Below are 23771 nucleotides of genomic sequence, written 5' to 3' on the forward strand. Positions count from 1 at the left end.
AGGAAGGAAGGAAGGATCTTCCCTCTTTGACCTTTTAAAAAATTGTTGGATGTTCTTACCTGTTTATTAACATAGTAGAAATTAAAGTCAGTTTTTTCAAGTTTTACAAAACTGAATTCTATTGAAGGATTTTACGTTTATAACTTACGTTGAGGACACTTGCTTTCTTTAAAATACTCAGATTTCTCAACAAGAACATGGTGTATTTCTTCATTTAAATACTCCTTTATTACTCTCATTAAAATTTCATAGTTTTCTTTGTATAAAACCAGCATCTCTCCTTGTAGGATTATAGGTAGGCATTTTATGATTTTTTTGTTGTGATTAGAAATCACAAGTTTGTGTCATATTATTCTGGAAAGTTTTCTGATTTTGTATAATTGTCATGATGCCAGCTATTGTGCTAATTTTCTGCAGTAAATGTGTTTTTCTATTTAATGGAGTTGATTTCTTTTCCTCTAGCCACCCAGTCATCCTTGTTTCCTAGGCTGCTGACGCCTATCAATCCTTATCTCTTAGGGAAGCCTGTGTCTGCTCTATGCTGGAGTAGGAGCCCTCTCTGCGCTCTCTGTGTACAATAGTTCTTTGTAGGCTGGATCATGACTACTGGTTCACTTGCCTGGGCTCTCTCCTAGGTCTAAGAGCTCAGGAAAGAGAACATTTATAGAGCTGTGTTTTTAACAGCTAGCCTAGTGTCTGGAAGGAAATGTGTTTTGATGGGTAAATAAATGAATGAATTCTGATAACTGAATGAATGAATTCTGATAACTGAATGAACGAATTCTGATGACAATATTGTCTCAGTGGGTCCACTGTTGGAACCCACTGAGAAAATATTGACTCTTAATGAGCTACCTCCATTTTATATTATTTCCAAATAGGAAAAATAAGATAACCACGCCTTTTGTGTCTTTAGTGATGACACTGCTGATCATGTACTCAAGATGCTGGGGAGGCAGGAGCCTCCTGCAGGCCATTGGCGGCAGCTTTCCCACTGGTGTCAAGTCATTGACATATTTTTGGCATCATTATCAAACCAGTTACAGACTGAACTAACCGTGCCGTAAAATATTGACTTCACGTCACCATTTCATGTGAATTTTGGGAGCGATATTGCAAAATGCTTTGCTGAAATATAAATACTTTTACCACAATGTACTGTAATAATATAAGACAGTAGCATTGAAGGAGGCTGGGTGAAGGGTACTGGGAAACTCTGTATATTATTTTTGCAACTCTTTGTGAGTCTTAAACTAGTTCAGAATGAAAAGTCATCAAAATACATATAAGAAGTACATTATGTCAATGGTATTTTCTGCCTTTGCTTGATCTTGTAGAACCCATACTGGCTCATATAGATCTGTTACTTAAGTAAGCTGAAGTGTAGCTTCATTGATGGAGAAGGGATTGAGGTAAGGATTTGGCTTATATATACGAGCCTAGAGGGAACAGGAGCCAGACACAGCAAAGGGGAGGAAAGGGTGAGAATGCATCTTACCCAAAACTGGGAGAGTATGGGAGGCACTGACCCATGTGGCCGTGGCCCTGGCAGGAAGCTCAGGAGGCCTGTCTGTGCTCAGGGTCTCCCCTCTTTCTGAAGGAGCAGCTGTCTTTATCCAGGGAGAGGTTCTCAGGGCAGATGCCCAGGGTGTGCTCTGGGCCCAGCGTCGGGGGCTTGTACTTGGTAGTGTTTTCTGGCTTTTGGTTGTGGGCTTTGAAGTCCTGGCAGTTCCCCTGGTAGCTGCACCTTCAGGGAGGCAGTCAATGGTAATTTTAACATGCTTGACACTTTGGACATAAAAAAATGGAAAGGTCATTGGACAGCAAATATACTGAACGTGGAGATTCAAACCTTTCTCTGAACAGCATCAAATAAAACCAAAAGAAGTATTTCCCCTTGAATTCAACTTAAGATAAACTATCAATTTGTAAAAATGTCTGTGATGAATCACACTGAACAGAATGCAAAGCTCTCAAGCTTAAAAGTATCAGGCATTTGCTATGTTTCCTGAACAGATCCTGACCCCTGTCAGAGCCTTTCTTCCACCTCCAGCCCTCAGCCACTCTAGGATTCTGGTACATGTCCCTGGAAGAGCAATTAGTCTCCTTCATATGCCTTATGGATACCACCAAAAGCCAAAAGTGAAATTTGGGGGAATCAGAAGCTTCCAGACAGAAACAGCTTGAAAAATAGGCTCCCACAGAGTTAGCAGGAGAGCTTAATTCAGAGGGAAATCTGCCCAGCATCCTTGGTTGCTCCATGAAGGAAAGAAGGAAGTGGGATCAAGTATTAGTTTCACCTTATATCTTCCCTAGGGAAGGCTCAAGTGGTGGCAGCAGTGGATATGAGGATGACAAGCTCCTATTAGCCCATAGAGTTCCTTCCTCTGGGAAGACAAAGACTGGCCTATAGTCTGGTGGGCAGAGCCTGTGTTGGATTTTGGTCCCCACCTCCCCTGAATGCATGTAGAATGAGAACTGTCTAATTAAAGGAGTGGCCTTACAGTCTCATTTCCTCTCTCTGTCCTACTTCTGGGCCCATTAACACCCTGCGTGAGCCTTGCTCCCAGATCAACCAGACTGGGGCTAAGTACATCCAGCCAAACTATTACCCAGCCAGGGTACTTGCTTTCAGGCACATCAGCTTTAGCATCAGCTTGTAAATATGTTGTCTCTTCCTAGGCATTTGTTCTTGTTGAAGGAGCACAAAGTGGGAGAATTAATTGAGACCTGTGTGTGTGTGGGAGAGGTGGGTGGGGGGGTGGGAATGTCACGGAAAGACTCTCCACATAAATGAGATTAACTCAACTCTAAGATCTGTACTGAGAATCGGGCAGGTGAAGTCATTCTACCAACTGCCAATTTCATCTTCTTATCAAGTAGCCTTGTCCCACACAAATTGAGATTCCTTCTACAGCATAATCAAAAGAAGTCCTACAATGAATATAAAGCAAAGTAGCCCCTGAAATGGAGTTGCAGATTCACTGTATCCTTCATTGCACTTCGAGAGAAAGTGATGAAGAGCCCACTATGTGCGAGGCACTAAGGGGAAGGCAGGCTGTGAGGCTGAAGGAAACTACTTCTTCTACCTTCCAGTTCCATTCATTAAGACACACATAGAAATGTTAACTGTGTCACAACCTGGAGTAACATAGAGTCCAAATGACATGCAAGTGCTGTGTTATGGGACGGTAGAAGATGAAGACTGACTTTGATTGGGGGATATTTAAAAAAGAGGAGGTAGTAGCTAAGCTGCAATTAACAAGCACATAGGGTTCTGAAATATGGAAAAGTAGGGAAGAAGTTTCAGAAGGAGACAACATCATGACCAATTTGGCACAGAGGGTCATGAAGGTGGGTCATGGTTGGGTAGGGACTGGATATTACAGAGTGGCCAGGTCCCCAGCACAGAGTCACAATTTCAAATGTCTATAAAAACCAAGTAGTTAATATGAGAAAAAAAAAGGGCAAGGCAATAGGGGGCAGAGAAGACTATGGAAAAGGGGGAAAAGGTGCCCTTCCTAGTGCAGGAATGAGAGTGGCAGCTACTCAGTTCCAGTTCCTTATTGCCTTGTGTTGGGGGGAGGATCTAGAATTGCCAGACCTTTTGCAAGAGAATCCAGAAATTCATTTTTTTTTTTTTTTAATGGCGAAGTTCTCTGATTTTCAACACAGTGTAGCTAAACACAACCTGAGGGCAGCTTTCAGTTGCTAGTGTGCCAGGTGGGACCCTGGTCTGGAGAGTCTATGGGAGGAGTTTGGGAGGTTGGTACTCACCCAGCACACCAGACATACCGCTGGTAAATGTGTAATTGATAATGGGGTATTTTTCCTCCATCTCCCAGAAGTCAGAAAGATTCCTTCCTGCAAAAATCACACCAACAGCATCAGATCTTGGGTTTCATCTGCTGGACAGTTTTGTCTATTTCTCAGCCCAGAGAGCTTGTCAAAGAATGTCTAGTGGTTTACCTGACTTTCCTGTCATCACACAGATGAAGATGCAATCCGATGCATTGCTTTGACTCACTGTAAGACAAACCAGTACACAATAAGACTTAGCAATGGGTTTGAAGCTGTAAGTCTTTGATTGAAATGAAAATTAAGCTGAAAGTACCTAACTTAGGATAATATAGGAAAATAAGGCTGACTTTTTACTCTTAAGGCAGTCCTGATTTTCCGATTTCTTTATTTTATTTGGCTGGGTTTGGGGGATGGTGTAGTGGCTAAGGGCAGAGCCTCTGAGGTCAGCTTCCACAGTTACAACATCAGCTCTGCCACTTACTAGCTATGCAAACAAGAATGAACTGCTTGACCTCTTCAGGACTCAGTTTGCCCCTTTATAAAATGGTGAAAATTCAAATCCCACAATCCCTTACTTGTAATTCCCAAATCCCCAAATCTCTGTAAGGCAGCATATTTTGTGTGAGCTTGGTATCAAAACTTGAAAACTGTGAGGCTATGATAGTCTTTATCTATACTACTTAGTGTAAAGGGCTGAACATTTTGCCAAATTACCATTAACATGTTTGATTATACTGGGCTTCTCTGGATGCTGTTGGAGAGGTTACATCAGGTATGGTGTGGTCACACTATTAGATCTTCAAAAGCCTGAAAACTTCTGAATTCTTAAATATACTTTTCTCTGACGATGCTGCCTAAAGACCTCTGGACATGGGGTTCCATGTCTCTCTTAGGATTATGGGAAAATCCAAGGAGATAATAGGAGTGAAGCACTAGGTATGGTGCCCAGCAGATAGAAGAGCATGGTAGCTAGAGTAATCATTATTGTTATTATTAATGTATTACTATTATTATATACATTAGCATAGTAACATAAGAGCACAGGCTAAGAGCCAGATCACCTGGTTTAGAATTCTGCTTCTGCAGAGTGACTTTGAGCAATTTACTTAACCCCTCTGTGACAGTTTCCTCACCTGTCAAGTAGGGATAAATATAGTAGCTGCCATAAAAGGTTGTAGTGAGGATCCAATGAAAGAATACATGGAAAGCCCTTAGAATATTATCTGACACCTAATGGTAGCTGTTACTATTTCTCTTTCTCCCTTCCTCCTGCTTTTAAAATAGTAGCTGCTCCACAGTGCATCACACCATCTTTCTGCTGAGACCAATTGTTGGACTGTTGAATGATCCTTGCTTTTCAAAGTGGGTCCCTAAGGAAATGTGATTTTCCTGGAGGTTACATGAAACCACCTTATAAATGAGGTGTATGTTTCTGAACTGTACTCTAAACATGGGCTTAGGCTCCATATAGACTTAAACCTGAATTCTGGCACCAAATTTGAGTAAAATATTCAACCTCTCTGGATCTCAGTTTAGTCCTCCTTAAAATGGGGGTATATTGACCCATCAGATGATGTTTTCTTGAGTCTGCCTACGTTCCTTTAACTTTTGAGCTTTGGATTCTTCCTCCAATTTTATGGATCCCAGAAATATGCAGACTTAAATATTGTTGTATTTATTGGTGTGGAAACTGGACCACATTGATTATCTAAATAAAGATTACATGAAGGTTTCTGCCAGCCTAACCTATGGCAGGGGTTGGAGTGAGGAACATACTATGCTTGATTATCTACCAGAACAGATGCTAAACCTCAAAATTACCAAAGTGTTTTCAAGAGGAACACACCTGAGAGGATGGAGGTTGACTTAAAAATCTCTGTGAGGTAGCTGGTGGAATTTCCAATGATATCTACCAGTAGAGCTGTAAAATCTGCAAGACAAATTTAGGAGGTTTAAATTTCTGCTTCAGAGACAAAAGGAGAAAAGTATACTGTATGTGGATTTTTCAGAGTAGATTTTACAAGTTTGATTTAGTTTAGTGTATTGAGGAATATCAACAATGGTATAGAGAAATACTACTAATTCTTAAAAAGGGAAAGTCTTGATTTCAGGCCAGAGGTAAACTTTGGATCCACTGTTAAAATCCTCTTTATTCTTTTATCATCCTCTCTCCCAACCCCTTCTCTACTAACATCTAAGAGCTATGAAAGACCACATTGTTGAATAATGGTCTTTCTGGGGGATTTTCCCCATTGTTTTACGTAATTGTTTTCAGAATACCAACTCCATCTGATAGGAAGCAGACATGTAAGGTAAATTTACAGACCTGGGAGTTGGAAAATGAAAGTGCAATGTGAAATTTACTGGTGGATTATAAAGTATGAACAATAGAGACAAGACACTTTACAAAATTATCACCAGGAATCTTTCCCTCTGCCCCCTTTTTAAGGGGACTCATGGTGGTGGTGGTGGTGGTGGTGGTGGTGAGGAGTGGTGTCTGAGATAATTTTTTCCGCATTTCAGGTTATAGAATCATTGTGAACTTTCTTTCTCAGCTTTGGTGGGCACCATTGACTGTGAAAATTCCTAATATTCTTCTAGTCAAACAGCTGCCATCTCCTTCTTTGTTCATTTATGGCTTTCCATGATCCAGCACATTCTTAACTTCCAAACAAGGTGAATGTGTTTGAGGAGCCCCAGTCATTTTCTAGAGAGGAAGCTTCTTGGGGCCAATGGATGATTTCCCATCATACTGTGTAAACGCTCCTTTCACTTATTAATGGGATCATGAGTTTGGGCAGGAGCAAGCTAACTTGAAAATACAGAACCACGAGAGGCAGGAAACTGTTATATGACAATTAGTGGAATGTGTAGCCAAGACCAACAGATGATGGGCACTACTATGTAAGAACCAAAGCCATGAGGTGCTCTTACTACTTCTGTACAGGCACATTTTAATCTCCTGGAGGGAGAACACCTATGCAGTATGTAGTATACCTATGCAGGTATAGACACCTATATATGCAAACATGGGCACCCTCTTTCTCTGTCTTTTTTTTTTTTTTTTTTTTTTGAAACTGAGTCTCACTGTGTCACCCAGGCTGGAGTGCAGTGGTACAATCTCGGCTCACTGCAAGCTCTGCCTCCCAGGTTCACGCCATTCTCCTACCTCAGCCCCCCAAGTAGCTGGGACTACAGGGGCCCCCTACCACACCCGGCTAATTTTTCAATATTTTTAGTAGAGACAGGGTTTCACCGTGTTAGCCAGGATGGTCTTGATCTCCTGATCTTGTGATCCACCTGCCTTGGCCTCCTTCTCTGTCTCTTTAGACCAGTCTGTTCTTAGTCAATTGTGGAAACTGAGGAAGGGTATTATCTCTTAGTCATTCCATATATTTTCTTCCTGCTTGTAAAAATTCTCCTTTGTTTATTAATCCATTTATCTAATAAATATTCATTGAGCATTAGCAGTGTGCCATACACTTACTCGGTACTGGAGAGTTGTGTAAGACATATAGAAGAAGTTGAGGTTAGTGGGGAAGCAAGATTCATAAACAGACCAATAAAATGCAACTTGGAAGTCATTATTAATCTTGCATAGAAGCTATGAGCATGGCTTTGAAGCCACACACAAAACATGGAGTCCAGGTTTTGCCCAAGGCTCAGAGACATGATGTAACTTGTCCAAAGTTCCAGAGTACATGGCAGAGCTTGGACTTCAGCTGAGGTCTGCCTTGGGCTGAAGCTTCCACTATTCCCAGTATTCTTACCACCACTCATGAAACCTCTTGCTCAATGCATTTTGTCAATTTTCCCTTTAGAACTGTTTTCACAATCTGCTTTTTAGGCTTGGAAGAAAGCCAGTTATTATTAACTCAAAGATATTTTTTGCATTTATGAAAGTTTGAATTATCTAATTTACTAGCAATGATCAAAATGAATGATTCATGACTACCTTCATACATAAATAGAAGGTAGAATTAAGAAAACCTTTTTACCTATCCTTTTGGTAATGATTTAAGACTGTCTCTTAACACTCAGTGTTGGCAAATGTGAGTGGAAAAACATAGGCATTCAAACATTGTTGGTAAGACTGTAAACGTATGCAAGACTTTTAGAAGATATTTTAGCAATTCAGATCATTATAATATTGTTTCCCTGTCAGCCAACAATTCTATTTTGAGGGCTTTTTTCTGCAGAGGTAATTGGGCAAGTATTCTAAGTGATTTTACACAGGTGTTCATCACAGCCTTGTTTATAATTGCAAAAATATGAGGAATTAGCCAAGTTTCCAACAAGAGAAGACAAATTAAATAAATCATGGTACATTCTGTCAATGAATACTAAGAATTCATGTGAAGGATGAGGCATACTTGCATTCAGTGAAATGAAATGGATTTTTTAAGACATACAGGTTAGTTTGAGAGTGGATTATAAAATTGCATAAAAAAAATGAAAGATACTGATGGTTGTCTTTCAATATTGATTCTCCCACCTTCCTTTAGTAAGAGAGTATCAAATTTTAGTTGGGAACATGGTGGTTTAACACAATGACTGTAATTTCAAGCTTGCTTTGCGGGTGAGTGTAGCCATGAGATTAAATTCTGGTCAATAGGATGTAAGAGAAATGTGAATGGTTTCCAGGCTATGAATTCATAGTACATGTGCATGCCTTCTGGGATGGTTTGGATCTGTGTCCTTGCCCAAATCTCATGTCAAATTGTAATCCACAATGTTGGAGGTGAGGCGTGGTGGGAGGTGATTGGATCGTGGGAGCAGACTTCTCACGTATGGGTTAGCACCATGCCTTTGGTGCTCTTCTCATGATAGTGAGTGAGTTATTGCGAGATCTGGTTGTTTATAACTCCTTTCCCCTCTTTCTCCCTTGCTCCTGCTCTAGTCATGTAAGATCTGCCTGCTTCTCCTTCCCTTCTGCCATGATTGTAAGTTTCCTGAGGCCTCCCCAGAAGCTGAGCAGAAGCAGTCATGCTTCCCGTACAGCCTGCAAAACCATGAGCCGATTAGACCTCGTCTCTTTATAAATTACCCAGTCTCCGGTATTTCTTTATAGCAATGGAAGAATGGACTAATACACCTTCCAAATCCTTTTTCCCCTTCCTTGTAGTTGGACTGTGGATGTGCAGGCAACCTACCCTAGGCTATGAGAACACAGATCCATATGTAAGGCAAAGCAACAAGCTAGAAGGAGCCTGGGTCCCAAAACCATCAAACCATTAGAGCAGCCCTGGCATGTCTACATGCCCAGATTATCACACATGAAAGCAATTAACTTCTACCTTCTTTAAACTGGACTATTTTGGAGTCATTTGTTATAGTAGCCCACCCTGTATTCTAAATAATACAGAGAATGGGTTCGGTTCCTATATGTAGAGCAGGATGTCTCCACAAATGAGTAGATATTAGTTGGGGTATATAGGTAGGTTAGATAAGTAGCTTGGATGACAGATTGGATAGATAAGTGGGTTATATAGGTAGTGTAGACAGCCTTGTATAGCATTCATCAGCATGTTAATAGTGACTACCAGTGGATGGTGGGTTATCAGTTATTTCTGGCTTCTTAATTTACCTGTCCATGTTGCATAGCGTCTTGACATCACAGTACATTATTTTTAAAATCAAGAAAATTTAAGCAAGTTTCATTTAGGAATAAAAACAGGAAAATATGCAAATATACCCTCAAAGGAGGGCTATAGGTCAGAGTTGAAAACATTAAAAAGAAAATGATCCAGATCTAAAGATCATCCAAAAAGACATTATCCCCAAAGGTGCTGAGCAAGGGCAAGTTGTTGGCCTAAGTGTACAGCCTCTCATGGTAGCGCTGTGACTTCTTGTCAAACCTTGAGAAAGTTACTGTGACCTACCAGAGGAACAGCATGCAATTTTATCAGTAGATAATGATCCATGGATCATTCTTTTCATATAATTGTTGCAAGTGTGTGGAAATATGATTTGACTCATGAAATAAAATTATAAACTTTCTCCAGGCAGATGTAACTTTTCAAATCTTATTTTTATATTTCACATAATCAGGGTAGGAACACACTCAGCACAGACTTCTACCCTCAGCAGGGGTTAATGAAATGGTGAGAAAGGCGTGATTATGAAGAATTTTTTTCCTCACAAATGTATTTGTTGATGAGATTCACAGGGTAAATTGCATAAGATAATAGACATTAAGTATTCAATGTAGGGTCTGGCATATAGTACTCATTAAATATTAGTAATTCTTTCCTTTAATATTTTCACAATATTTGTTTTAGAAATTCTACTCTGTGGGGGAAATAATCTGAAACAGGGAAGAGTTTATGCACAAAGGTGTCCAATGCAAAATTATTTATATTAAGAAAAACCTTGATCCACTCAAAAGTCTAAGAACAGCGTAGTGGCTAAGAGAATGCTTGCATTCACTGGTTACATAGCCATTACAAATGTTTATGAAGAGCTTGTAATATGGTGGAAAATATTAATATTAGACTAAGTGGGGAAAAGTACAAGAGGCTTTGGTTGCCTTTAGTGCGTGCTTCCCTTACAATCTAGTCTTCAACAAGCAGCCAGAAGGATCCTTTTAAAATGTCAGATCATGTCTCTTCCCTGTGCAGACAATCACAATGGCTTCCTTCTTATTCCGGGTGAAAACTAGAATCCTCACAGTAGACCTTAAACTTTTATATGATCTGCAACACCCTCCCCACTTTGCCCTCACCAATCAGAGCTAATTTCCTACAACTCTGTCCTGGCTAACCGGTTCCATCTATGCTGGCCTCTCTGGTCCTCCTCATGCTGCTGCTTAGGCTTTTGTCTGAAACACTGTACCCAGGAATAACCACAAGGCTGGCCCCTCACATCCTGAAGATCACCCCTCAACCCTCACCTCATTTGGAGGAGACTTTCCTGACCACCCTACACACAGTAATATCCCCCACCGTGACTTTTCCCTCCAGCTTTCCCCTGCTTCATGGTCCCCATGGTCAGGCTGTCAGCCCACATACCATGTCTTTGCAGTGCATTTATTTACTCTCTGCTCCCCGCTAGGAATCTATGTGCCACGGGAGCAGGAGGTATGTTCACTTTGCTCTGTGTGCTTTACCCACACCTAGAAGGGTGCATGGCTCATAGTGCAGGCTCAAACAGAATTACTGAATGGGTGAATTAGTGGTGCAAAAATTGTCACTTTTATTTTTCAATATTCTCTAAAATAAGGAACAGGTAATGCTTTAAAGTTTTATTTATAAAACTAGCACATGAATATACTCTCCTTGGGAAGAAAAGTTCAGAAAATCTAAGGCTCTTTTAACCAACATTCTTCCACTCTAACACACACTCCAATCTTCTTTTCAGAGGGAATCACCTATCTGGTGCCCACATATGTGTTCTTATCAATAACACTGTGCACTTCATATTTTTGGGTAACTTTCTTTTTCTAATTAAAAATCTCTTGGAAGTTTTTCCATGCACAGGCCAAATTTGAGCACTCTCTCTCATTTATGTATTATCTGTGGCTGTTTTCCAAAGTTGAATTAGACTTTGGAGACTTAATGGAGACTACTTAACCATTTTCCCTCATGATGGATATTTAGGTTGTTCCTCAATTTTGCAATTAAAACAGTGCTTCATGAACATTTTCCTCCTGTCCCTTTTGCACACACAACTGTTTTTCACTGGGATAATGAATGTGCACATGGTTAAGGGTAGTGGATAGGAACATATTTTCCTATTTTACATTGAGGAAAAACAGAAACTTATCTAAAAGGACACAAGCAAAATTGGAAAAGCTGCAAGCCTCATGGTTAGCTGTACCCACCTGATAAGTCATTGGTCCGATTGTTTAAACAGTAGCAATACCTTGTGGGGAATTTGGCGGGGTCCACCGTCTTCAGGTTAGAAACTGTGAAGAGAAAGGATTCAACAGAGATCCTGACACACAGACCGGCCCTGCAACACATCTCCACCACCACCACCACCACCATCAAGAAGAGCTAGGCAGCACTCACTGTTGTAAACAGCTACAGAAAACTTGTGGAAGGCGAAGGAACTGTAGGAAGTGACACTCAGCAAGGAGAAGAACTTCTTGCTATCTGCCAAAACACACCAGATAAAGAGACAGACAGATGGCTACTAAGGTAACAATGAGTAAATGATACAAATAGGTAAACAGTCCCTAGAAATTAACAATACAAATAAAGAAAGCAATGATGAAAATAAATAAACAAACAAAAAAGTAACAGAAATTAAAAATAATAAAGTAAAACTAAACCAAAAAACGGAAGAGTATGTATCATTTGTCTATATTTCCTGATCCGTCCCAAGCTGTGGCAACTCTCTAAGTAAGATTCCAAGGTGTATTAGGCTCCTGAGGCTGCTGTAACAAATTATGACAAACTCAGTGGCCTTAAACAGCAGAAGTTTGTTCTCTTACAGTTCTAGGGGCTAGAAGTCTGAAACTCAGTAGGGCACACTCCCTTCAAGGGCTCTAAAGGAGAATCTGTTCTTGCCTCTCTCAGCTCTGGTGGCTGCCTGTGTCCCTTGGCTTGTGGCCACATCTCTCTCTGTTCTATCGTCACATGATCTTTTCTTCTGTGTGTGTCTCCTTTGACTGTTTCTCGTAAGGGCCCTTGTGGTGGCACCTGGCACAACACAGATAATCCTGGACAATGGCCTCATCTCAAAATCTTTAACTCAATCAATCCATATGTTATCATATCAGGTGATATTCACTCTTTTGACATATAAAGAAGTATTCACAGATTCTGCTAATTACAAAGTGGATATCTTTGGCCATTTTCAGTCTACTACACAAAGAGAGGGAATTTTTTAAAAATCAGGAATACTAACATAAACAATCAGGTTTAGGAATACATGCATGAGCATCTTGTCTACTCTCCATCAGTGCCTGTTCTTGGTTTGTATCTGGAAGACAGTGCAGCAGAGGGAGATCTTTCCAGACCATGGTCTGAGAATCACCCACCTGCATCAATTCACAAGGTGCACCTATTAAAAGGGCACATTCCTGGATGTGACTCAGGTCTACTAAATCAGATGGTGAAGAAAGGGGAAAGGTGGGTATGCCCCCAGGGTTCTGGATTTTAACAAAGTTGTCAGGTGAATTTTTTTTTTTTTTTTTTTTTTTTGAGACAGGGTCTTGCTCTGTCACTCAGGCTGGAATGCAATCATACAGTCACAGCTCACTGCAGCCTCGACCTCTCAGGCTCCAGTGATCCTCCCACCTCAGCCTCCCAAACTGCTGGGCTTATAGGCACGACCCACTGTGCCCGGCCTCAGGTGATTTTTTTTCATATAAATTTGTGACCCACTGTGATGGTGGATGGAATAGCAGAATCATTAAACTTCGGTGCACGCAAATCACCAGCGGTGCCCATTCTCTCCCTCGGCTCTCTGGCTATTGCCGTCTGGAGACCCTAATGCAGTACACAGACTCTGGGTTTAATAAGCTCCTTAGAAGAATGGGGTATACACCAAAATGTGAATACTCCAGTACTCAGTTTTTTTGATGATAAGAATCACAAATAGCACTTGGTAAAAATATACGTTTTGGGTCCCATCCAAGATCAGCTGGATTAGAATCTCCAGAGCAGGAACCTGGGGAGATGAATATTTAATAAGTATGTCAGGTCCTTCTTATTGTGCAACAAGTTTGGGGAACTTTGGGCTAGATCACAAAGCTGGATTAAACATGTCGGAATTCCAATTGTATATGGCAATGGGCTTGCTTCAATGTCTGCATCTAGAAAATGGGAGTGAGAGTACCACCCCATGGAGGTTATACAAGGATTAAATTAGTCATTGGAAGAGTTTTGAGCTCCTCGAGGGTACCAGTTATGGCATTCGAGTCTCTGCAAAATTTCACAGAGCCCAGGGCAGGGCCTTGCAGAGGAAAGCACAGGATTAACAGTTCAGGGCTGAAAGGGCTAAATATTTTACAGTCCATCCCTCCATCTGATGATTCATCTCTCCACAGCACCCTCTGCAGGTAGATCACTGCCTTCTTATCGTGCACCTCCCAAGGCAGCCCTATCCACGGCAACTCTCATGAGAGCAAATCGGAGGCAGGAGCTATATCCCTGTGATTTACAGTAACAGGCATTGGGACAGGGATGGATAATAATGTTTATGGGTAAATGTCTAAGTGAACAAGTGTAGAGCCACCAGGCACAGTTGTGCAGTGTGTGTATTGCACAATCCTAGGGAATGCCATTTACATAGACCTCAATGCTGAATTGACATTCTCCATCCCCCTTATTCTAAATTACATGTATCGTTACATATTTGTTATGTTTATTGTTTGTTTTTGGTTACCCCTTCACCCAATAGAATGGAAGCTCCCCCAGGCCACAGATTTTTGTTCTTTGTTTACTGCCTTATCCGCCAATACTTAGAATAGTGCCTGACATGTGATAGGTGTTCTGTGAATATTGACTGAAGAATGTGAGAATAAATAGTGAAGGCAGTGAGGAGTGTGCACTAGGGATTGTTCAGGCTTTGCTGTCATTCACTAAGTATGTGTTACATACAAATCATTTTGCTAGACGCTAAAGAACACAGAAAGAAGATTACAATAATATCGTAATCATAATATGGTCTTAAAAAAAGAAATCCAGAATCATATTAACTTAATCAATGAGTAATTATTATTAGTTTATGGCAACAGAGTTACAATTACAAACATACGATGTCTGGAATGCAATTTACTCTCAAAATTCTCATAAACCTTCTACATCATTCTGTGTTAGGTGGGACAATGAATTCTGCATTCTGTTTCCGTTTTTGTTTTTTGAGACAAGTCTCACTCTTTCTCTCTGGGTGGAATGCAGTGGCATGATCACAGCTCAGTGCAGCCTCGACCTTCCGGGCTCCAGCAATCCTCCCACCTCAGCCTCCTGAGTAGCTGTGACCACAGGCATGCACCGTTGCATGCAGCTAATTTTTGTATTTTTTTTTTTCTTGTGGAGACGGGGTTTTGCCATGTTGCCTAGGCTGGTCTCAAACTCCTGAGCTTAAGCAGCTTCCCAAAGTGCTAGGATTACAGGCCTGGGCCACTGAGTTCAGCCTATTCTCCACTTTGAACACCGAGAAACTTGAGACACAGAAGTGAAGTGTCTTGTAGAGGCAACAGAAAGGCTCAGAAAAGACACTGGTACAATAAAAAACATGGACCTGCCTGGATTGTGTTTTTAAAAAATAATTACCTTTTAATGCTCTACTCAACATCCCATTCACAAGCTCTGTCAGGTTAAGTGCAGACAGATCAATTGACCCTGCAGGCAGCTCTGAAAGAGATTCAGAGATAATGTCACTGGCAGGCTTTTCTCGGCAAGAGAAAAAGTTCCTCATTTCCAAACTTCAGGTAGATATTCAACTTCTTTGCACATGTGCTGAACACAAACCAAGTGTCAGGCATAAGGGGTTCCAAGCCAAGAGGAGGGTCCCGACCTTAGGAGGTGACAGTCAACAGAGTAACAAATATAGATAAGAGAAATCCCAATGAAGCACAGGAAACATTAACTTTTAGTGACGATTGCATCTCTGCATTTGGAGAGACTCAGGACTCATATAAAAGGTATCTCAAGCATAATGAGAAGCCCAAGGGCATTGCAGAGGTTCTCAGCAGTTCTTTGAAAATAAGTACCCCGTGTAAAAGTGGGGTCCACACAACCTGGCTGAGCATTGACATCACCCAGAAATATATATATTTTTAATTACACAATTCCAGTACCTGGGCTCCATCCTCAGAAATTCAGAATTAATAGGTCCAGGATATGACCCAGGATGGAGGGAGAAATCTCCCAGGTGTGGCAGGAGTGGCAGCGTGCAGTGAGTAGAGTTAAAATTCCCGCTTCCTCCGGCTCTTCCTTAATGATTTGGAAACTGGCCAGGCACAGTGGCTCATGCCTGTAATCCCAGCACTTTGAGAGGCCAAGGTGGGTGGATCATGTGAGATCAGGAGTTTGAGACCAGCCTGGCCAACATGTTGAAACCCCGTATCTACTAAAAATATAAAATTTAGCTGGGTGTGGTGGTGGGTGCCTGTAATCCCAGCTACTTGGGAGGCTGAGGCAGGAGAATCGCTTGAGCCTGGGAGGTGGAGGTTGCAGTGAGCCAAGATTGTGCCACTGCACTCCAGCCTGGGCAACAAGGGTGAAACTCCATCTAAAAGAAAAAAGATTTGGAAATAACAGTTGACAAGATGGAAACAGTTGTTGATGCTCCTATTTATTCAAACGTTGCCTTCTTCGACTTTTACTTAATGATCAGATAATGATTAGAGAGATGACGTTCTCTCCACTGTGTGAAACAACAGAGGTCCAGAGAAGTGGAGGAATTGCTCTGCAGCCCAGACAACCCAAGGGATTTCGGGGAGTGGCACTCACCCGTTGTAGCAAGAAACGCCACCCCCTTCTCCTTCTTCTCTTCTCCTCTAAGGCCAGACACTGGGAAGGAAACAGTCTTCATGAGAAAAATGCAAGTAGTCCAGTTCCTACCCCCAGGAACGGAAGAAGTCTTGGAAGCCTCTTTGGCATCTGCTCTCCGTGTGAGAGTCACTGGCAGACACTGAGGAAAGGCAGATCCCAGACTCTTCTGTATGGCCCTGATACAGATTCTAACCTCTCTGGGATGGGTGTGGCCTAGAAATCCACGTTTTAATGAATAAGCTTGGTGATTCTGATACAGGGGGTCTTATTTACCCCGCTCCTTAACTGAGTAGGGAAACTGAGGCCCAGAGAGGAGAAGAACCTTAAGCAGTGGTAATAAAGGGTTCAGAACCTACTTTCTAGAACTGTAGAGCAGTGGCCAAAATATTAGGCCTCTTGACTACTTAGCAAATTTCATGCGACCAAAGGAGAAAATGTCAAAGAAAAATATGAAATTTCAAAGGCATTCATTCATTCAATCTTCATTGGTTCACTCAACAAACATTCACTGAGGGCCAAGCAATATGCTAGGCAATATGAAATGGTAAAGGAGAATGAACCCAGTCTCCAGCTCCATGGGGCTTCCTGTGTATGATTTGGTCAGGGAGGAAGAGACTCACATGTCGTGACAAAAGAGGAATGTCAACACTGTGTGGGAGCACCAGGGCACTAGCCTGGTGTCTGGGATGGAGAAGGCCTTCTTGTGGAAGTGACATTAAGCAGAGACCAGAAGGATCAGTTGTTTTGGACCACATGCTATAGCATCACACTGTACTTGTGACTACGACTGTTGCGGTGGTCATTTTTCATGTTACATCTGGATGGAGAAGGTGCCCTACTTTACAATTTATTTTATTAAATTAAATGAGACACTGAAGCGACATGTTTTGTCAGGGTCACAGAGAGGTTCAGAAAAGAAGCTGACACAAAAAAAGCTAGTATCACATGTAACATGAAAAATGACCACTGCAACCGTAGGTACCAACAGGATGGAGAAGGTGCTTTATTTTACATTGTCATTTTACAAATGGAAAGCAACAAGCCACAGAGTCTGAAAAATGTGCTCTGTGTTACAGAGTAAGTCAAGATTTAGGGCTGATGTAGTTACCCATTACACCGACGAATGTCCCATCTTTTTCCTTCTTAACATCTTTATTTCCAGACACTGAAATAAAAGTTTTCATAAATAAAATAGGAACCTGAAAGTACAGCCTCAAACACTTCATAACATCCTCAGAAATCATCTTGTCCAATACTTTGAAGAATGGATAAACTGAATTCCCCAAACTTGATTTGATGTACCTAAATCCCATATTGGGCTAGTGGCTAAGATAAAATCAGAAAAGAGCAATCTCAACTCTTTGTCCATGTTCTTCTTGCTCACTTCTTTTTATTTTACTTTTTAATTTAATTTAAATTAATTTTAATTTTATTGAAAAACACAACATGAAATCTACTCTATTAAATTTTTCTTTTTTTTTTTTGAGTTGGAGTCTCACTCTGTCGCACAGGCTGGAGTGCAGTGGTGTGATCTCACTGCAACCTCCGCCTCCTGGGGTCAAGCAATTCTCCTGCCTCCTGAGTGGCTGGGATTACAGGTCTACGCCACCATGCCCGGCTAATATTTGTATTTTTAGTAGAGATGGTGTTTCACCATGTTGGTCAGGCTGGTCTCAAACTCCTGACCTCATGATCCACCCGCCTCGGCCTCCCAAAGTGCTGGGATTACAGGCATGAGCCACCGTGCCCAGCCCAATTAACAGATTTTTAACTGCACAATACAGTATTGTTACTGATTGTTACCATGCAGTACAGCAGATCTTTAGAACTCACTCATCTTGCGTAACTGAAATTTCATACTCTTTGGACAGCAAACTTCTCATTTCCCTCTCCTAATCCCCTGGTGACCAACTTTCTACTCTCCGCTTCTGTGAGTTTGACTATTTTAGATACCTCATGAAAGTGGTATCACGCAGTGTTTGTCCTTCTGTGACTGGTTCATTTCACTTAGCATACTATCCTCCAGGTTCACTCATGTTATTGCATATGGCAGTGTTTTCTTATTTAAGACCGAATAATATTGCATTGTATGTATATACCGCATTTCCTTTTTTTGTTTATCCGTCAGTGGCCATTTAAGTTGCTGTCTTCTGCTTTTCGGATACCATGTTGAAACTGAGTCAAGTCAACTGTTGCCTGCTTAAGCCAATTTGGCCTTTTACCAATTGTCAAGCTTTTTGGTTAAATAACAGAGCTTCTGGGGTTAGAGGTAAGTGGGGACTCTGACCCCCCTTCCCCATAATAGGGCTACTGGAGACAAGGGGCTTATGTCACAACAAAAAGAAGTCTGAGACAGACATAATTAAGCAGGGCAAATGCTGCCAACTAGTCAGCTCTCTAGCTTGGGTGAGGCCACTTCAACCCCTCAGGCACCTGCGTGGCACTTTACTTAAGCAGTCTACTCTGTACCGGCTGCTATAAGATCTGCGGGAGGCACCAATCAACCTTGCTTGTGACCTGCCAAGGCAACAGAGTCCTCCATGCAGGTGAGGGACCAGGATTATGTCAGTTCCGAGTCTCCAGGCAGCAGGGATGCCCCAGGCTACGAGGCTGGCAGGATTCCTATACCTTTCCAGCCAGAATGGGGGGCCCTGTGTCATCTTTCTCATTGAGCACCATTTTTTTTTTTTTTTTTTTTTTTTTTAGCACCATTGCTTTCACCATGGAAAGAGTATTTCTACCACTCCTTTTTTAAATTACAAATCCTTGGGTGGATTTTGATAACAATATTTGAAGTCTGAACTAAACACCAGTGGAGCACAGATTTTTGAATAGGATGTGATACAGAGCATTTTTCAAATAAGTTCCCTGAGAGATTACAAAAAGATATTTTTCTGTTTTTGGATAAAAAGACCACCATAATAATATCTTTAAAATAGAAGTTTCCTGGCACTTTTTGTACTTCTTCATGCTTAGTATTTTATCACCTTTTATCCTTCATGATTACCTGTGGGGCAAGAATTGTAGTTCCCATTTAAGGAGGAGAAAATTGGAGGCTCAAATAGGAAAAATATTTATGGAAATTTATCCTACTTATACACAATAAATTGGTACAATTGGTGCTATCAGGAAAGGGAAGCTGTCAGCTGGGGGAGCATTTTAAGTTTATACTCTTTTGTACCTTTTGCTGTTTGAACTGCGTGAATGTACTAATTAAAAATAAATGAGAATATAAAAATAGTCCAGGCCTGGTGGCTCATGCCTGTAATCCCAGCACTTTGGAAGGCTAAGGTGAGTGGATCCCTTGAGCTCAGGAGTTAGAGACCTGCCTGGGTAATATGGTGAAACCCTGTCACCACCAAAAGTACAAAATATTATCCAGATGTGGTACATGCCTGAGGTCCTAGCTATCAGGAGGCTGAGGTGGGAGAATCTCTTGAGTCTGGCAGGTGGAAGTTGCAGTCAGTTGAGATTGTGCCACCTCACTCCCATGGTGACAGAGTAAGACCCCATCTCAAAAAAAAAAAAAAAAAAAAAAGAATAAAAATAAAAAGTAACATAATTTCCACCAAAACTGAAAGCAAAACCATACCAAAAATTGTCCTGCTTGTTTACTAAAATTTAGAAACAGAAACCTGTTTTCCCTGACTCCTCTTGTCCTTCCTGTTGCAATGTATTCATCATTGTACCGCAAAGTCAATTTCATAGCATCAAAAAGGAAAAGCAAAGAAAGATGAAATTATTACAAAGGCGATTATGGCAAGCAAAAATACCTCCCATTATAAAATCTTCTATCACCAATGGAATGCCACAGTCTTTGTGGATTTATTAAGATCACAAGGATTCAATGAACCATAAAGAAATGAGCAGCTCACAGGAACCATTGTTGTGACTATTATAGTGTTAGATGTGGATACAATCGCTGTCTTATCAGTAGTGAAAGTAAGGCTTGGGGAAGTCAAGGAATTTGTCCAAGAACAGTGAGCTGAAAAGGAGCCCTTACTACCCACTTACCTGTTGTAGGTAAAAAAGTCATTCCCTTCTCTTTCTTGGCTTCTCCTTTGATACCAGACACTAAAGTAAAAAAGGTTTAATCAGAGTAATTATAACCAAGACATAATACCAGAGATAATTTGATTCAACATACCCATTTTACAGATGAGAGAATTACGACCTGGGATTGTGAAGTGACATTTAGTCCCACATCTAGTTTATTCATTCATTTAATCATTTAGTCATCAAATATTTGTTGACCAACTACTGATGATGGATCATGCTATTGAGTGCCGAGTATTTGCTAGGCATTGTGTGTGCTGGAAAGGCAGACACATAGGAAAACAACATTGAATACCTTGAAGAGAATGGTGAGGGTATGTAACAGGGGGCTGATCTAGTCCCAGGAATCTGGAAGCCTTCCCTGAGAGGGGACGTTGAGCTGAGCTCTGAAGAATGAATAGCATTTGAGTAGGATTTAACTGATTGTGGGGAATATTTGATGTATAGAGAACAGCACAAGCCCAGTGTCTGAGGTAGGCATGAGTATTACTTTAAATAATCGAAAAAAGGCCAACAGTAATGAGGGCATAAAGAATGAAGCAGGTGAAGGTGGTAGGAAGCAGGGATGGTGAGGGAGGCAGGGTCACGCAGAGCCTGAAAAGGACCTGGTACACTACACAGAGAGAAGTAGGAAGGCCGTGAATAATTTGGGGCAGGGGGAGAGAAAAGAGGGAGGAACTTGGAAGATGACATCACAAGATTTATGAAAAGATCACTCAGGCTGATTGGTGGTGAATGGGTCATGGAGAGACAAGAGGAGAAGCTGGTTTGGAAAGCTCTCTCATGGTCCAGGTAAAGGAAAATAATGCTTTGGACAAAGGTCGCAACAGTGGAGGTGAAGAGAATTATTTTGCATAGGTTGGAATCAAATGCAAAAAGTCAAGGGAAAAACAGAAATGGGGAAGTTATTCTTGCCATTTTGAACAAACAATTCATTTAGGATTCTGGGCAGAAATGTTGGCTACTGAGGTTCTCTAAAGCACAGTGGATACTCAAACTTATTATACAACACAGAGACTTCCAGAACTCCAGCCAAACCCACCTGTGTTCCAAAGGGACAAGACACACGCCAGGCCCATGCACAGCCTCACTGGAGGACCACGTGACAGGAAGCCCAGCATGCCTGTGATACTCTGACCCACCTGGAATGAAGCAAGCAAGCACTTGGAGGAAACTGGCTAGATTACTAAGCACACTGATGCAGACCTTCCCTTGAGAACAGTGCCTGAGGAATCATTAAAATCACAATCTGAAAAAGGCTTTGTACTAGGTTAGGAGACATTAGGAAGCTAAGGTAACAAATTAACTCAACAATTTAATTGGCTTAACAACAAAAGTTGATTTCTTGTTTGCAGTATGTATTCACTGCATTTTGGTGGGGAACTCTGCTCCACACAGTCTCTCAGGGACTCCAGTTAATGGCGCTGGACTATCCTGTAGTTCTCCATGTGGCAACTGTAGCCTCCTTAGACTTTGATTCACTGTGGCACTGGAAGGGAGAGAGCTGTGGGATTATTCATCAACTCTTAAGTGCTTTGGTGGGAAGCAACACATTTGCTTTTGCTTGCAGCCCATACCAAAATTACTTACATGACCCTGCATGACTGCAGGAAATCTGGGAATGTAGAGGAAGATGCATACCTATGCAGGGAGCATTAATGTTTCTTCCATGAGTTTTCTGACTGTTGAGACGGGAAATATCCTTCAAATACAGCATCACTTCCTCTCATAAATAGGAAAATATATCATCATAGGAGTATGTGAGTGTTCACAATCTCTTCCCTTCTCTGCAGCACTCTGTGCCAGCCCTTCTCATTTTGCATTTACCATGCAAAATCACCATGATAGTTACAGCTGCAAAGCTGAGTCTAAATTGAATAACGGCTAACATTTATTGAGCACTTTCTGCGTGCCAGATGCCACACAAAACACTGTCTGATTCATACTTGATAACTGCACAGTCTTTCTGTGTAGGTATTAATGTATGACAACTTAAGTACAGGCTGCACAGATATGATTTGAAAAGAGGGGAAATTTACCATTGGTAGAGGGATGGATTTATCTGGAAGGTGAATTGGGAGGGAAGAAAAGTCAAGAGAATCTGTGCTTGGGTTGGAGAAAAATGTTGCCAGAAGGGAGCATCCTCAGGGCAAATTGCATGTTGAGAAGTTCTGCTGTCCAATAGGAATGGGAGGCCCCTGTGGAATTTTCTTAAAAGACCCCAGAAACAGTGAAATAGCTTTTTAATTATTGATAGACATGTGACTGGCATTTGTTCTAGATGCCACCCCACACAGAGACAGGTCTTACAAGGAAGCAGCAAGCTGGGGCTTTCTTGGAGTTCGGCTATTCTCATAAGTCTATTTACTCTCTGAATATCAAGTTTCCTCATCTGCAAAACAGTTAAGAGAACTCTCACAGGGTCTTTGTGAGGATTTAAGATAATGAATTCAGAGCATTTTGCCCAGTGCCTGGCATATTGTTACGCTCACAACACATACCAGGCATCAAGCTCAGGCAGGAAACACAGGGACAGAGTAGACACTGCTACTTCCCTTGGGCTGTTTAGTAACTTAGAAGATGTAGACCCATGCTCAACTAATTCACACTCAAGGCTGGCTGTGCTAAATTCTCCACTGAGAGAGAGAGAGAGAGAGAGAGAGAGACAAGGAGAGAGACAGCGAGGACCTGGTGAAGCCAGGACTTAGTGTTCTCTCCAGCAAAGGGTGATGGGGGGTGGAGGTGGGCAGGCAATTCCTGCTAAAGGAGGATTCTTTCCTCTGGCACCTCAACGACTGTGCAAACATTATCTCCCCTTTTGAGTTTCATGTGTAGAATGGACCGAGTCATAGCTACGCTGAAGGTATTTTTGTGAAGATTAAATGAGACAATGAAATATGCTTACTACAATCTCTGGAATATGGTAGATACTAGGAATCTTAATTTCTTTCTCATTCTCTTATCATTCTCTTTTTTCTCCTCTTTCTCCCCTTCTTCTTCTGTATCTATTTCAGGACTCAGCATCATACCAGAGGAATACGGAATGAAAAGATAAAACCTTATAGTATAAAAACCATTATTTACATTTATATAATAGTTACACATTTCTCTCTTTTTGACTCGTGCTTCATTACATTAACCACCCTCTTCCATCTACTAAGAGTAAACATTCTAAGAGTTATTTATTTTTATTTTTATTTCTTTGAGACAGAGTTTTGCTCTTGTTGCCCAGGCTAGAGTGCAATGGTGCAATCTTGGCTCACTGCAACCTCCGCCTCCCAGGTTTAAGCGGTTCTCGTGCCTTAGCCTCCCAAGTAGCTGGGATTACAGGCATGCACCACCTTGCCTGGCTAATTTTTGTATTATTAACAGAGACAGGGTTTCTCCATGTTGGTCAGGCTGGTCTCGAACTCCTGACCTCAGATGACCCGCCCGCCTCGGCCTCCCAAAATGCTGGGTTTACAG

The 23771-nt window shown here is 41.4% G+C and overlaps 1 protein-coding gene across 1 annotated transcript in view; it reads right to left on the bottom strand.

The window, feature by feature from the left end:
- The window catches only part of HHLA1 (HERV-H LTR-associating 1), a 38864-nt gene extending 17437 nt beyond the window's left edge, over nt 1-21427 (bottom strand). Inside the window, exons 1-10 of the mRNA XM_023222974.2 lie at nt 21349-21427; nt 20265-20324; nt 16209-16268; nt 15027-15107; nt 11814-11897; nt 11624-11707; nt 5648-5731; nt 3970-4026; nt 3778-3864; nt 1499-1747 (exon numbers count right to left, since the gene is read on the bottom strand). Of these exons, the coding sequence (XP_023078742.2) occupies nt 1499-1747; nt 3778-3864; nt 3970-4026; nt 5648-5731; nt 11624-11707; nt 11814-11897; nt 15027-15107; nt 16209-16268; nt 20265-20324; nt 21349-21427 (925 nt within the window). The remainder of the gene's footprint in view (nt 1-1498; nt 1748-3777; nt 3865-3969; nt 4027-5647; nt 5732-11623; nt 11708-11813; nt 11898-15026; nt 15108-16208; nt 16269-20264; nt 20325-21348) is intronic.
- Nucleotides 21428-23771: the final 2344 nt, after the last annotated feature.

This window comes from Piliocolobus tephrosceles, chromosome 7, assembly GCF_002776525.5.
Source record: "Piliocolobus tephrosceles isolate RC106 chromosome 7, ASM277652v3, whole genome shotgun sequence".
Lineage (NCBI taxonomy): Eukaryota > Metazoa > Chordata > Mammalia > Primates > Cercopithecidae > Piliocolobus > Piliocolobus tephrosceles.